The sequence below is a fragment of the Patagioenas fasciata genome, chromosome 1 (genome assembly GCF_037038585.1).
Source record: "Patagioenas fasciata isolate bPatFas1 chromosome 1, bPatFas1.hap1, whole genome shotgun sequence".
In the NCBI taxonomy this organism is placed as follows: domain Eukaryota; kingdom Metazoa; phylum Chordata; class Aves; order Columbiformes; family Columbidae; genus Patagioenas; species Patagioenas fasciata.
In genome coordinates, this window is record NC_092520.1 from 178,529,899 (window position 1) to 178,546,766 (window position 16,868).

The 16,868-nt window shown below is 39.0% G+C and overlaps 1 protein-coding gene across 1 annotated transcript; it reads right to left on the minus strand.

The window, feature by feature from the left end:
* Window positions 1-50: 50 nt before the first annotated feature.
* HELB (DNA helicase B) lies at window positions 51-16,769 on the minus strand. Its single transcript, XM_065835603.2, has 13 exons — window positions 16,571-16,769; window positions 14,172-14,543; window positions 11,720-11,946; window positions 9,502-10,374; window positions 8,473-8,644; window positions 7,552-7,693; window positions 6,446-6,576; window positions 5,351-5,435; window positions 4,115-4,174; window positions 3,333-3,537; window positions 2,333-2,467; window positions 1,653-2,102; window positions 51-1,115 (listed from the first exon to the last, which is right to left on the minus strand). Exons 1-13 carry the CDS (start codon window positions 16,764-16,766, stop codon window positions 1,026-1,028), a joined length of 3,138 nt encoding a protein of 1,045 aa, XP_065691675.1. The 5' UTR covers window positions 16,767-16,769; the 3' UTR covers window positions 51-1,025.
* Between the last annotated feature and the right edge of the window lie 99 nt (window positions 16,770-16,868).

A 16,868-nucleotide genomic window follows, 5' to 3' on the forward strand; every position in this document is an offset into this window, starting at 1 on the left:
CTGTAAAGTATTTTTGTACAAATTTAATACTTTAATAGCATGATATTTATCGTCTATGTTATGTTTTTTGAAATTCAAACTGTTGCAAATATTTGTATGGAAAAACTGTATAAATTGAAATAAACAGTGATTTAAAGACATTAAAAATGAGGTAGTATTCTTCTACTTGAGAAAAATATGTAGAAAAAATACAAAGTTTTAGCAAAAATACCATGTTTGTGATACACTTGTTCCTGCCATATGCATTAAAAATGTTAAAAGTAAGCTGTCCCAATTTTAGCACAATTTGTCTGAAGTTGAACAAACATTCATCTTATTAATCTCAGAAATTACAATGCAGCAAGTCACATAGTACACACAAAAGGGTGAAAATGGGATGTGATTTGAACTTGGAATTTTGCTTTTCTTACGAAGAGCATTATTGGCATCTATTAGGTGGAACAGCAATGCCAAGTTTTACATCTCTTTCAAGTACAAAGTGGAAAAAAAATGCGTCACTGATCGATTGCAACTTTCTCATTCTATTTTTAACAAGATTAAAATCTGTAATCCATCAAAGCTTCATGCCCATAATTCTGCCACATTAAAAAAATGTGAAGTCTCCTTTGTAAACTATTTTTTTGACTCGAGCAAACTGAAATTTTGGTGTGTCAGTAAGAGCTTCTCATCAGTGCTGTAGTGCGAGGAGATGCGTACATCTTGGTATGGATGGCTGGAGTCTTTAATCCAAGAAATCCCCGTGTGTTTTCTAAGGGAGCTTCTAGATCCTAGAAGATCTGTAAGTGCATTCTTCACCAGAACAATACAATCAATACGGTTTTTGAAGACTTACTTAACACACCAAAGAATCTGTTACTAAAAAACAGATCACTGAAAATAGATGTGGTTCACTTTAAAACAAGCTGTTCTTTGTAGAACATGCAACTACAGGAAAGCCTTTGAAAATCACCTGCATACCCAGCTTCTCACTTGCGAAAATCTTGAGTGAACCAGGTATATTTGTAATGAAGTCAGCTAATTGTCTGTTAGCTTTTGAAAAGCTTCCTGGCAGTTGGCTGTCCCAAAGTTAGACTCTTAAGTCTGGAAGACCCAAGCGGGGACTCTTCTACTGTTTCCTGTCAAAACAAAAACAAAAACAAGTTACCAGAGTTTGAAGCAAAACTAAAATACAGTAACATTGTCCAAAATAAAAAAAAAAAAAAAAAAGCTGTTTCCCCATGACAGAGCCCAGAAATGAGATATAACAAAACAAAACATAAACATGCTTTACAGATAAAAATGTATCTACTTCAATGATGAAATTATATGTAAATCTTTCACATCAGGTCAGCTGCTAAAAATTGACTTCTGTGCACAAACAATAAGGTCATACAGGCTATGCCAGCCAGCAGATCACTCCAGTGAGTAATAAGATGTATAAATTTACTTCTACTGACATTATAACTCATTTTTCCCTATTGATCATATATTACTCTGGGAAAATATGTGCCAAACTTGACTACTGCACCAATTCATTCACCAATTCTTCACCTGGTCATCTTGAAAATTATTAAATAGAAATAAAAGAATCATAAGAGTATCCAGACCACTTGGGAGTGGTGAGAGTGCAAAAATTTGTTTTAAATTTTCTTGGTAAGGAGAGAGATACTTACAGAAGGTTTTTTCACAGCATCCTCAGAGTTCTCTGCAAGACTGTGCTGTCTCTTACATGGACTTTGCTGGAAATGGCCCAACTGCCCTTTACTGAGAACTGCTGACCCTTCTTCCTGCTTCACCAGGTCAGCCAGAGGTTCGGGTGGGTCAGGAGCACCTTGAGTCACAGCAGCAGACCCCATCTCAAGCTCTTGACTTTGCTGACTCTTTGTCAGCGGAGAGGCAGTTTGGCTGGGACAGCTGCTTGATTCTGCAATTGCCTCTCTCAAAAATCTCTGTAAGCGAGTTTTCCTGGGCATGTTCTTGTTGGTGACCGCTCTCCTGAGGTGCATCTCTTCAGCTACAATGTAGACGCGGCAGCGTCCTCTGGTCACGGCTGTGTACACGTGCTGCCAGTGCTGGCGGCCAGGATTGCCAACCACGTAGACAACGGTTTTTTCCTCAGAACCCTGAAAAATGTTTAAGGACACCTTGTCAAAGAAGACCTCCAGTAAGCAGATTGAAAAACAAAGGACAAGAACAAGGAAGTTAGAGAAAACTGGGGACACTCTCAAGAATATTTCTATTCAAGGAATTTTAGTTTCAAGAGAGCTTCTGACCCTTTCACGTGACAAGACAGTGCATTAGCAAGATAAAGCCATGAGAACATTTTCTCAGCGTGTAGCTTCTTTATTTTTACCTGAAACGTGTGAATAGTTCTGGCCCACGCGTGTTTGATATGACACAGCTTCTTCAGGGCCTTATACCGCACAGTGAATGTGGAGCCATACGTGCTGCTGATGGTCAGCAAACGCTGTTTATCAATTTCTACATCCTAAAGAAATAACATCAGAAAAACACTCAGCAGTAGCTCCTGTCAGCAGTCTGATGGATGCCTATACATCTGTGTGTGTCCATATGCCAGTTTCCCATGAAATTACAATAGCTGCAATGTCAGCCGAGTTAAATACTTTCAGAAGATGCTAAACCTCTGTCACTGACAACATCTTCAAGGAAAATAGTTTGACTGTACAGGGTCTACCCTTACACCTTCCGTTTAGTAAGAAAAATGCTGAGAAAGACCGTTTTAACTTCCAGAAAACTTCGATTATTCTAGGGTACAGTGACATGTACCAGTGAGGCCACTGAACAATTTGTTGCCACAGCCGGAGAAGAGCCTACTCTGCCTCGCCAACCCTGGATGGTTCCCATTTCCCAAGCACAAATATTGATACTTTCACCCAACCCTTTGCCGAGTCAACTCACTGAACCCAGCAAAAAAAATACAGAGGTTTTTTGTTGCTGTTTTTTTGGTTAGCTTAGTTTTCTGCCAGGGGAGAGCTCAAGCTGTAACATTAGCTTTATTCTTTATTTAAGACTATGTTTCTCCCTATATCCAAAACATTATGCATTTCAATGACAATATACATGAGTATTTACAGAGTTTGTTTACACTGGACACGAGCAGACCAGTTGGAACACATTTTACAAAAAAGCCTAGAGATTTTTTAATTCTCTACTGCGAGTCTTTTTCTTTCCTGCCTTTCACATGGTAGTTTAGCAGAAGAACTAAGTATATATTAATACATTCTGACTAAAATTTTAAAGTGTGAATTGTTTTGCTCTGGGGATTCAACAAGGACTGAATCAGTTACCACTGGGGTTTTCTTTTTATAGAAGTTCCTGCAGCAAGGACTCACCTCTGTTATGAAAAATATATCTCCATTGCACAGCCGTTTGCCCTCATCAGCAGTCTCTGTAGTCAGGGTGGTTTCTCCACTGTTGCATTCATGGCGATTGGGATCCTCTCTGAAACCCGGGTCTGGCAAGAGATCCTTGAGATATGTGTTCCGTGTGCAGGAAATCTTGTCACCAATTTGAAATAAAAGTCGTTTTTTATGGTCTCTAGGCCAGAGAAGGAAAAAAGGGATAAATGTATTTACAAAGTGTGCATTTACTATCTCTCGGTTGCTTTCCCCTCCTGATACTTTGGGTGGATTAAAAACCTTAATAATGTTCAAAACAGTTAAAACAACACACATCTAAAAGATGTTTCTTGAACTTCTGTAAAACCTTGTGGTAAAAAAGTAATACAGCGTAGCACCAAAATCCTGCTTCCAAAAATATTGCAGAATCTATTTAGAAATCATACAGTCACAAAAAACAATTAACACCTTCAGGGTTTTTTTAAGTTGCTTTTATGTCAATTTTGAATATTCAACAGTAACTCAAAATCTTGGAATTCACACAACGACAATTCAAAGGAAAGGCAAACAGTTTATGTTCTATCTCTTCGTAAACTGGGTTGAGATTAACCCATCAAAGAAAGACTATCATATAAATTATTTCTAATGTAAATAATCAGATCTAGATGAAACATTAAAGGTTTTACAATCATATTTTAGCTTGTTGGCCTGGCTGTGACACTTTCAAAACCAAAGTGAGATCGTTCACAAGAAAAAATTGCAAAACGTTGGCTTACCTAGTTGGATGATCTGAATAGTGTTGGCAACAAAGTTCATTTATTAGATCGCAATCTTGCCTAAACCACACAAAACAAGAACATGAACAAAATCACCATGTACAAAACATACAATTATGTGCAATGTCACACTAGCATTAATTTATAAACAATGGAAAGAGCCTGCTTTATATATGATGATCTTCTACCAACAATTAAAACCAATCGCTGATTCAGAGTTTAGAAGACAGAGCAGTAAAGGAACAGTTTTGCCTAAATACCACTGAAAGTGAGGCATGGGTGTTTGTAATGCATATCTAGATTAACTAGATTTGGTATTAAGATGAAGAAAACTAAACAAAAAATAAAGCCTGGATTATATTATTTTCTGTCTGTGGATGTATCAAAAATAGTCAGACGACTTATTTGCCTTTTAAAGACCTGGTATTTTAAATGCAGATTAAGTACCCTTTTGTGCAGGAGTGTAAGTTTACGGGGTATTGGTACTACTGGACATCCCATTTATCCCTTCAGTGCTTCTGCAATGCTCTTCCCGCTCCTGACGGTTGCCATTATAGGTGATCACCAGCCTTGCCAATCTTTCCTCAAAGCACATCAGAACCCTACACCCCACCCTTCTTAAATGACAAGTCTTGTGCTTCCAAACGCCCAAACTGTAGGCATTCACCACTGCTCATCAGATTATATGGCTATATGGTCCTCATCATACGATCAAAATGCGAATATCTTCTGTCATTTGGTCAGTGTCCCCCTGCCATGGACAGCAGGTTGTATGTTCCATCACGCACCCTGGAATTCACATCTGCCATGATGGGACACATTCGAATATAGAAATTTTGTTTTGTATTTTGCGGGTTTCCCCTGCAATTAAGCCCTCATCCTTCATTCCTGAAGAACACTGCACTGTTAGCAAACACCAGAGCAAAGGCTCTCAGAATCTACTACAAAAACTGACCACTTATGTTCATCCTTTGCCTCTTTAATATAAACACTACAGATGAACACAAAGGCAGAAATCATGGTGCAAAATAACATTAAGCTTATAGAAAAATGAAGCGACTCTCCATGGATTGACTGGGGGCAACCAGAAGGTACAGGAAAAGACACCCGGCTTGTTGTTCTCTCTAGCAGTTTTTTGATATTGCCACTAGTCTCTCAAACTCAACACATTCAGCTATTTTTAGATTGTGGCTGCTAGTGAGGATTTTTTCAATGCCTGCCTGCATGCCTCATTACCTTCTGAAAGCAATGAACTGCGATTGTTTGGCATCCTGCAATCCCGGTCCTTTTTTAAGTAAAGTCTTTATGGCAGTTTGCAAATCTGTTTTAGAAGACATAAAATGCATAAAAATATGCAAAACAATTTAAGAAAAAAAAAACATAATTCAAGATGAAATTGGTTTTGCTTATTTCTTGCTTCAATGACATTTCAACTTGTTTACAACAATACCAAATACCAAACACATCCCCCTCCAAAAAAAACACACCACAAAACACCCACATATATACTTGCCCCAAAAAGTATCTGACTATTTAAAATCCGAGAGACAAGAGTGATACAGGAGAAAAACTTCTATGTCTCAGTGTTAAACAGCTGCATAGAGCATATTTTCATGCAAAATAAAGTTTTGATATAGCACATTAAAGAGGTAAAGATAGAGCATTTTAAGCCACAGACTTATGCATTTAGATTTCACTAAAGAAATCAGTTTTTAGTATTCTGTTCGCTGAGTAAGTTCCTACAGTAAAATGATCATATTTGCACTATTTTTTTTTCAACATCCCCCTTGAAGCTTTTTCATGCATATAAAGCAGGGGTCACTCAATCTACTTATCTGACAAAGGTCAAAAAAAAACCAAAAACAATGTCCTAATCCTGATCCCAAAACATTTTGAAAGAAATTCTGGTGTCTCCTCTTCTTCTATTTTCCTAACTTGATTCAAGAGTTGGGAGTGCATTGCTGTCCCATCACACCATCCCGTTAAAGATGCTGTTTAGTCAAATGATTCAGCACTGAAAAACTTAATCTTTTAAGGCTTGAGAGCTCCAGCTACAACATAAAGAAACGATGACATTTGATTACACTGATGGAAGCTGCATCGTCCCCATTTCAAAATGCAACGGGTGAGGCGGAGCTCGACAGCATCTCCTTAGCATTGATGGGTCTTGCTGTGTGCGTGTACACAAGGCAAAAGGTAAACCATGGATCTAGCATTTAAATTCATACTACAGACTAAAGTCAGACTAAAATCTTCCAAAATGTTAGTTCCAGCCAGTCTATGCTTTGCCAAAGGGAAACTCAAGATCACAAACTGGCTGTACACGCATACCGTCACAACCCCCGCCAGTGGGCAAAGCGATAAGAATGAATTTCTTCTCTGGGCTTGGCATTGTCAGTTCCTCATTCCAGCTAGAGATTTTCAGCACCTCATCAAATTCAGGAAGCTTCCGGTGAGAGATTCTTGACCGGAGTAGTGAAAGGAAAACAGAAAACAATTATTTCCAGTTAAAAGACTCCAGTGTTATCATCTGTACCAGTCTTAAGTTCAACATCTATGAATTTTTGGTCATCTACACGACACACACCAAAACCTTTCTTCTGAGTATAACTTAACTTCACCATGACTTAGTTTAAAAACTGATAATTTATTCCATAAACACTTCAGCACTGCAGTACATACTTAGTGTTACCTATACAGTTCTTCACATGGGAGCAGACTGTAGTAGCACAGAAGTGTTACTCCCCTCCCCAAAAAAGCAAGGATGTTTGTAAAACACTTCATAGTTCTGAACAGTTTGCAAATGTTCAGAGTACTCTCAAATTCTAACCAACATCAAAAGGTCTTGGACCCTTAAGACCTAGATTTTGTTGTTTGAGGTTTAAAAATAAATAATTCATTGAGTAACTGGATTACTACCAGACCAGAAGTAATGCAAATGTTGGAAACACTTACAGGTTCTAGGTATTAATACAGCAAAATATAAAAAGAAATGATGATTTAATGGCCCTTGACATCTAAACTCTCAATGTAATTCAGCCTTTTTTAGCTGTTGCCACACTTACCATCAAGGTCTTTAAGATTTCCTTTTTAGAGAAGCAATTCTAAGTAACTTCAGACAGCAAAAAAGTGATTTGTGCATGCACAAGTGATTTGGAAACAGCAGGGGGCATTTGATGGTGAACTACATCCCTTAAAATTCAGTATTCCAGCATGCACATTTTGTTGTCCAACACATATACTCCTGGAAAGATTTGTGAGCTTTGTTGTTGTTTTGAGAGTTGGATTGTTTGTTTTTAAAACCAGTGTTAGTGATTTTGAATAAGAAACTGTAACAGAAGCAGTACTATAGAGTCAAATCCGGACGCACCACTGTTTACAGATACAGGACCATGTCTACTACAAGGATGCTTCTTATATACACAAGGAAATCCTACCTTGAGGCATTATCTACAATCAGTTGTGATTCAGCTCTGTGATTAGTTCGCAGTTCCACAGAAAGGCCTCTTGATTTCAGACCCTCAAAGATATCAGCTAACATGTTTCCTGGGTCTATGCTTGGTAGCTGTCTAGTGTCACCTGAACAGAAAGCAAATCAGTATTCATGAGAAGCAATAACACAACAAGTGTGAAAAACTGTCTTGAAAAAAGCCCAGTGGAATTAACAAACATTCAAATCTCCACACAGTAGCATGCTTCGTCAATACAATTCACATGAAACGAAGCTGTCAATAACCCAAGAAACGTTTTTTGGGGAATCAGACTGTAATGCAGTCTAAATTTTTCATATTCCTGTCTCAGTAATGCTTTACTAGCACATTCAAACCACTCTGTATGATGAACACCGACAGTGATCACATCTTATTCAAACACATTTTGAAAGTTACGTATTTAAGAATTAATGCCATAAGTGGCAAGCCAAAAAGCAAACCTCTGAAAAAGCAGAAAATTTTGATTTTACACTTCCTTATTTTCCTTTCTGAATTAAAAGATCATCCTAGCATTAAACAACATGAAACCTCCCTTCCAGCATCTGAAGAATATGCTAACACTAGTTTCTATCTAGCTGCAAGATGTAATAAGCTACAACACAAAAGTCATAATACTTTCAGAATCAGACAAAACATTGCTAAACAGATACTGATACTTCCATGCTGACAGTTGAGATGGAAAACTGTTGAACAGCCCAGTCTTTCTCATCTGACCTTATGAATAAGCAGAAATATCCAAGTACAGAACAATGGCACATTCCGCACTATTTAAGACACTCAGTGAGACCAGTGGCAGTTCTGATACTTACACTGTATATTGTTTATTATTACGTATTGTATAATACTAACTTCTTTTGTTTCACTTACCTAGAATAATAAGTTTGGCAAGCTGAGCATGCTCACACAAGAGTTTTAAAACTAAACTGAGAATGTGTACAGACACCAAACTTCCTTCATCCACAATCAGAACCGTCACAGTGGCAAACTTCCACGGTTGTACTTGTTCGGTCCGCCTCCATGATTTAAAACTGTAGATGATCTAGAAACAAAGCAAAATAAATTAAGCTCTGACATTAATAAACTGTCTTACAAAGGTAGTCAGAGTCTGGTATCTTCTAATGCTGTATTTAGAGCTATTATCCAAAATTCTGAACTTCAACCTGTAAAGACTCTTTGGTGAACACATTTCTAGCTGAGATTACCAACACCTACTTACATAAAAGCACAGAAATGTATCCTTTTATATTTTTTTCTGCAGAGACCCTAAAGGATATAAGGTCAGCCATTAGGTTGCTCAGTATCAGAAACCTCCTACTACAACTTGTGGACAGTAATCCATCCCCAACACTGCAGGGGGAAGGGGAACAGGTAGCTATCCTGTCCCCAGAGATAAAATAAGTCCACAGTATTTTTTTATGTTATGATTTTCATTTATACAAGTTATTCCACAGTTCCAACATCTTCTTGTCACCTTCCATTACCTGGGACAGCATAGACTTAACCTAAGTTTATTAACAAAGAGTTTGCTTCCTACTTTTTTTCCTAAAAACAATTGAACAATATTTAATAATAACTAAGAAAACACTGTGGTGAATGGAATTTACCTCATTATTCAACCCCACACTACTGATCTCTTCATGTATGTGCATAAGTATGGAAAAAAAAAAGTTAAGGCAAGTAATTTATTTCAAAGGATTGATTTATGATTCCCCATAATGTAACACTGACCTTCAAATGTTGACAAGCTGTACCTAAGCATTACCATTAATAGTTACAAATTTTATAAGGGAAGTTCAATAACAAGCATGGGGTTTTTTTCAAGACAAGAACGGACAGTGCCAAAAGGTCTTTCAGAACACAATTTAAAAAAAATACATAAAAAATATAATTCCTTACCTGATGCAGTGTATATGCAGGAAGCTTAGTTTTTTCACTCAAAAGGCTTGCTGCCCTCCCTGTAGGTGCAGTAAATAGCACATTCAAAATTTTTTTTGTATACATATTCTCTGGCTCACAATGATGATCAAAGGTATTCCATTCCTCAGACGCATCCAGGTCTTCTTCAAAGTCCTTAGAAGCAGCTTCCACTTCTTTTTCCATTTGCTTTAAGTGACGAAAAAGGCAGCTAACTATTGTACTCTTCCCACAGCCTCCTTTTCCACTTACGATTGTGACAGGATTGGAACAAATCCTTTTCACAGCGATCACCTGATCCAAGTCTACCTTTGCTTTGCTCTGGGTGTCAGATGCAAACCCCACCTCCTTTTCAGGAAAATTATTTTCAGAGTTATGATTGTCCAGACTATTTTCCGTCAGATGTTCTATTTCACGATCCTGGGTACCATTCATTTTGTTATCTGCTGTTTCTGTTGATGTCTCAGAAACGTTAAGTATCTTTCCTACATCAACATCCAGTTGCCATGAGCTGTTTGACAGAAGGTCACCTATATATGCTGCAATATCTTTTTCAGATTTGTAAAGATGAGGCAGAAACACCATTTTTTTCTCCCTAATCACTATGTTCTGATCTTTCAAAAATTCAAGAGATTGCCAAGCATGCTCAATGGACATATCTTTAGATACAAAACGAGCTAATTCATCTTGATCTTCGTAAGTGTGTCCCATTTCTCTACACTTTCTCTTGAGTTGATCATACAGAATTAATGCATTTTTCTGCAAGTCAGGAATCTTCCAGAGGAGATGCTCACACTGGCTGAAGGTGGCCCACGTTGCCTCACAGTAAGAAAGCTTCAGCTCCCTATAAGTAATCTTCTCCCCAAAAAGAATAAAAGCAAACATATATTTATTTCAGAAGATGTTAGCCTCTTGCAGAATAACAATCCTCCCAGTAAACACTAATTACAATTCAGAGGGTGGAAGTCTACACATATGTATGTATTTTTCATAATGTACGAAGTTATAATGCTTCTCAAGCGATATGAAAGCAAGATATTTAAAAGTAAGATGGAATGATAACTCCTCTTGGTTACTTTTCTATACAAAGCAGAAACCTTAAAAATCAACGGCCTGGCACAGAAATTGGGTATTACGGAAAACTTGGGCACACCTAGTTACCACAATTTTAAGTAAAGGCACAAACAGCTGTAAAAGCAGAGCACAGGAAAGGCATTAGCCAAAATACCGCACCAAATTCTGCCCACGCTACTTCCAGAATACACAACCTTTACAGAGACTACTGCAAAACAGTGAAAGACTGAGATGTGCAAAAAAAAAAGATAAGTATTGAGGGAAAGAAGAATTAATTTGACTGGCTAAGCCTTAAGAGAAAATGCTAGAGAGTCTTCAAGCAGTAAAAATCTGTAGTGAGAATGCAGGTCCTTGGTACAAGAAATAAGAGAGCAACAAGTTCACATTGCATCAAGGAATAGTCAAACTGGACATCAGGAAAAGCTTTTTAAAGGAAATGATGTGAAATACCTGGCTAGACTGCTGAACCTCTGAAATTGGAGGTCTTAAAGACAAGTCAGAACATCTGGGGGCTGAAGCAGAGGGATGAACTAATCACCTTTCTCAGCTATTAAGCTCTGGCTCCCACATGGGCCACAGGAGTGCCCAGGTGAGGGGCAGCAGCAAAGCTGCACAGCCAAGCGGAGCAAAGGGAAACAAGGTCAGGAGCAGTGACCGCAAACCCCAGCGTAAAAACGGGGAAAAACTAGACCAGTTATCAATTGCAGAGTAACTTATCTACCTTACTGCGAAAGTGTAGATACTGTTTTATGTATTAAGAACATAAAATCTCCTTTGCTGGTATAAAGCTGAACCAGACAATTGTGGGTTTTAAATTTGCTTTCTTAGTTTTGGCCTAATTACCTCAAGTATTTAATTTTCTGTTCCTTGTAGAACAGACTAAACAAATGATTGTAATAAAATCACCTTTAAAATCTTCTGAGACTTATTGTAGATAAACTGGAAAAAAAAAACAACAACCAAACAAAACAAACCCCCACAACTTTGCTAAAACTAAGTTCAGTAAATCATCCATTTCCAAATGAACCAAGCTTAACTTCTACTAATGCCCAGTTAATCTGAGACAGCACTGTTCTAACAAAGATCAAACATAAACACATTTTTTATCCTGCTTAACACAACTTACCCTGCTGAATCCAAGCTTCCATGGCTCATTCTTTAATATCTCATCCAACTTTGTTAACATTGGGTCTTGAAAACATAGTTCCTCACCACCCATGCCATTGTCTTCTTCAGTCTTTCCTTGCAATTGCACCATATCCAACAGAGAGCAAAAATGGCGTGGCAGAAGAATTGGCAAGAATTCCAGTATCATTGGAAAAGTCAGAGCTACCAACACTGCCTTTCCTGCAACTGTATGAACAATAAGCCAAGGAAGTTTTAAGCAATACACAAGTTTATTTGTAAAGGTAATTAAAGCTGACTCTGGCTATTATCCTTCTGCCTCCTCTAGAGCCAAAAAAATCCCTAATTTCTTTCAGGTTCTTATTCTTTGTAATCCTCTTCCAGTTTTTTTAAAGTCTGTTTTCCCTGAACTGCCTTGGGAAAAAAATAATGTAAACAGAAGACAAAAACCGCAACTAAATGTACTCATTTGGAAAATATGTATTGTATATTTGGTTTACACTGCATACTCAATAGCATTTTGTCGAAAGTCAGTTCAGACCTCACCACACTTGCCTCTTAGCAAAAGATAATTTTCACACAGATAGACAGAAGCACATTTAAAATCCAAAACAAGAGGTTTCTAAATTTGTATTATCAGATCAGTAGAAGAACTGAGGAAAACAGTGCTCTCCACTGGCTTTCACAGTGACCCCAAACTTAAGCTATGACTTCCCTTTTTGTATCAGTTTTGGGATCTGCAAAAGGGGGATAATGAAACTGCTTGGCTCTAAAAATCAAATTTTGAAAGAAAGTGAGACAAATTTCAGAAGAAAGAGAAACTTTTATCTCTTGGCAAGAAAAAAATAATGCAATTTTTAATTGTTAAGGAAACTTCATAGTTCCAAATCTAAACCACTATTTTTTCTCAGTTAAGTACTTTTAATGATCACTGGTCTTACCTACAGAAAGGCAAAGATAAAACCTTTTCCCTTTATAGCAAGTATTTAATTTACATGTGGAGAATCAACACAATTTTCACAGAAAAATATCATGAAGGCTTGAGGAACAAACTGCTCGAGCTCACAACACTTAACAACAACCAAAAAAAAAAGGCAATAGTAATAGTAGCAACATGACATACAGGTGAGTGGGTTGTTGTTTCTATTGCCCAACAATAAAGAAAAAAGAAAGCTTAATTTGTAGCAAAGTAATTTAAGTTAGATAGTAGGAAAAATACACCAGCTACAAGAGTGAACAGGATACCCAGGCATACTGTCTGATCTTCAACCCTGAAGATTCATGAACACACTGGACAAGCTTCAATCAAAAGTGATCCCTATATCCTATTAAAACTCACACAGCTAATTAGATTTGAGTTTCTATCTGTATAGATTCCCATCTCTTTGTGGTCATGAAAAGATCTGAAGTCTGTAAGCAGAGATTAAGAACTTTTCTACCATTACTAAAAAAGAAAGAAAAGCCTGAAAGTCCATAGAACTGTGAAAATATTCCTCTCCTTACACATGTGATTTGGAGTTAAGTCAGCACAAGTCTAGCTGAAGCTCTCAACTTTCAAGTTAGACATGATTCGACTTCTCAACAGTCACCTTCATCTGGTGACCTGACACTGCCCAGTAAACCAGGGACTGGAAGACTTTGTTTGCATCTAACAGTAGATAGACCCAACCTGTCCGCACAGATTTATGCACCAAAACAGATCATAGGAGCAAAACAAGAGAGCTAGTGCTTGAGATACCATTCAGACATCTGGACTTTATGTATTTCAGAGTTTTGCTTTAGATCAGCTATAGTCTAGTCCCACAGACTCAATGCCCATTCAGAGCTGGAGTACCTCAGGTGTGCAACTGGAACACACCGTTTCATCCAGCAGGAATACAGGCATGTAGTCACACCAACATAGTCCACAACAGGATCCTCAGCAGCCCTGAACTATCTTCATGGAGGGACACTCCAGCATTTCCACACTCTGTTCCCCAGTTGTATGAATCTGCTGACGGGCAGGATCCAAATACACTTAAACAGCCTAGTTAGTGCAGCTGCTTTGGACTATGCTTAATTCATTCCCTGTTCCTCTGCACTACAAAGAAGTTGCTATACTATTTCTGAGCATGTTTTTGTCCTAAAAAGCCATACCACCACGTTTAAGCAGTGCTGCACCCATTTTTTAATATGCCTCATCTTGTCTGAATAAACTATAAAATGTGGCTAGCATAGACAATTCCACTTAGTGAGCCTACAGAATTCAGGGAACTCCTTACATATTTCTAACTGTACACCTATCTCTAATTGGTCAGCTGTCCCACTGTCCTCACATTTAAAAATAAGAAGAATCTTTGCATGTTAAAAATTTATCTGAATATAGACTTCATTTGAAGACATCTTAGCTTGAACACGGTATCTGAGATAGAACTCATTAGCGTATAAAACAAAATAGCACAGGATATACCTACATGATTTCAAAACATAGTAGAAGATATCGTAATCCTTGGTTTCTCCTTGTTTCTGCCCTGTCTGTAAATGTGAAGCTTGGAATTCTTTTAGTTTTTCTTCAAGATTTCTAAAACTCAGCATAGACTCCATAGGAAGCCACGTAAAAAACTTGGCTATAAAATACTCAGGAACAGCACATTCCTTAAGAAAGAGTGAAAGGACTTGTCGGTTGTCTTCTATATCAGTCCGCAGAAAATACGATGGATATCCTTGCACAAAGTACTTCGATCCCATTTTTTTAACTTTAACATTGACTCTCCACCAAGGGGCAACTAAGGGAAAACGTCCAACTACTTCATACTCCTTTTTGGAGTTCTCTTCTTGTATAACAACTGCATCATCAAAAGAAAAATAAAACTTTTGTTAATTGATAGTCATAAAGATTATTTTGTTTGTTCAAAGCTTATTTTGGTCTTGTGTCTACGTTGCAACAGTAAAGCCAGGGTTTTCATAGACTTCCTGATGTTAGGCCTTCCAGTAATATTTAAAAACAAAAGCAAAACCAACCTCAGAAACAAGCACTAAAACTGCTTCTCTAAGTGTCAGAAGTACAAAATTAAACTTGTGTAGGAATATTTATTAAGCCAATTAAACACTGGCATATGGTTTAATATTACAACATTTATGCCAAGTTTGTAATTCAATTTTAAACAGTTCTGTCACAAAGTATTGCATCATGGTGCCTGCATGCTCTTCAGATACATTTGTACACCAAATACTTCCTGCAAATGAAACCATGAATATTATAAACTATTAATATAAAGTCTTAACATTTTGTATGACCTGGTTTGCCTCCTCTTTCCATCCTCTTTCCCTTATAAAAATTAACAAACCATTCCCCGACCCATGCTTGGGGACTAAACTCTACCAAAGCAGGTACCCTACATTTAGCAGGAACCTGTTTCTCACCAGAGCAGAGTACCAGCAGATCTCAGGTGTATTACGACTTGTCTGCTTGTTTTCCCCCTTGTTACACAGCCCAGTTTTGCTGTTTTTAAAACAATTTTTGGATATTTTTGATAAGCAGAAGTTGCTCCACTGTTGCCTGCTTTTCTAAGTCCTGAATAGAAAGTAGGGAATCACTGATGTCAAGTTATCAACACCCTTACATGCCATAAAAGAAATAAAACGGGAAAAACTTTGAGTTCTTATTGCTGGAATACATGGCTATATGAAAGGGCAAAGTATATCTGTGCAGGAACCAGGAATTAGATCTCACTTTCAATTTCATTTACTTTTAAAGCATTCTACAGGGTGGTTCAAAAAGATGGGCCCAATTTGAAGTCACTATATCTCTGCAACCACAAACTATCAACCATCATCCCCATGCTGCCTGTAGAGCAGGTGGAGAGCACAGAGCATTTACAAAAAAGTTACTAAAAGCTGATAACTCTAAGGAATGTTTAACAAAGAACTGTTGTTTTCACATAACAGAGGACCTGGTGCCTGACCCCAGCAGGGGGGAAGGACCGAGAGACATCGGACTATGAATCCTTAATGTAAAACATGATCTTTCCAGAATATATACTGATACCTGTATGCATACTAATACCTGTATTTACAAGTTAATTTAGGGGGAAGTGTAGCCAAAGTACCAGGAATCCATACCTTAAATAGACTGGTAAGGGGAAGGGTATTGTATGTAAACTGAGGCAGGCGTTTGGTAGTCTGTAAACCCTGACGCACCCAACCAATGGGGAACATGGGAAGGAAATTGCGGCCGGGATTTTGGGGGGATATAAGCAGGGGCTTTTTGCCCTATTATGTGTGCCTACCTTTAGGTAGAACACCAGGTGCTGCAATATCATTATAAAAAAAAAAAAATTGCTTTGCTGAAAGATCCTGACTGAGCCCATTATATTTGCAAAATAATTGCTTCCTATAATATGAAAGGGCAAAGTATATCTGTGCAGGAACCAGGAATTCGATTTCAGTTTTGGTTTCATTTACTTTTAAAGCATTCTACAGGGTAGTTCAAAAAGATGGGCCCAATTTGAAGTCACTCTATCTCTGCAACCACGAATTATCAACCACCGTCCCCATGCTGTCTGCAGAGCAGGTGGAGAGCACACAGAGCATTTGCAAAGAGGTTACTAAAAGTTGATAACTCGTTAAACCGCTTGTAAACGTCTGTGTCACTGCAACACGCTGGGTCCATCGTTTTGAAGCACCCATCCCCTCAGGAGGCTGCAGGGCCCGGCACCGCACACGCCGCCCCCCGCGCACTTTGCGCACCGAGGGCACCCGCGGGGCCGGACCCGACGCCGCCGCCGGCTGCAGCGCCCGTGTCCGAGGCAACGCCACAACCCGCCCCGGGGGGGCGGGACGCGGGGCTGCCCGCCCACCCGCCGCCCCTCACCGGCTCGGCGCGGGGGCAGAGCGGCCTCCAGCTGCGGCCCGGAGGCGTCCAGGAGTGCGGCCTCCTCCAAGTGCGGCTCCTCCTCGGCGGCCTCCTCCTCGCTCTCCTCCTCTTCGCCCGCCGCCGCCAGCCGCGGGGGCAGCAGCACCCCCCAGAGCTCCACCGCCAACCCCCGCTGCCCGCCGGCCCCCGCCATGTCCGGGAACTACAGCACCGCGGCCGCCCGCGGGATCCCTCCGCCCGCCCCGCGCGGAAGGCGATGTGTGGCCGAATTGCGGACCGAAGGATAACGAGATAG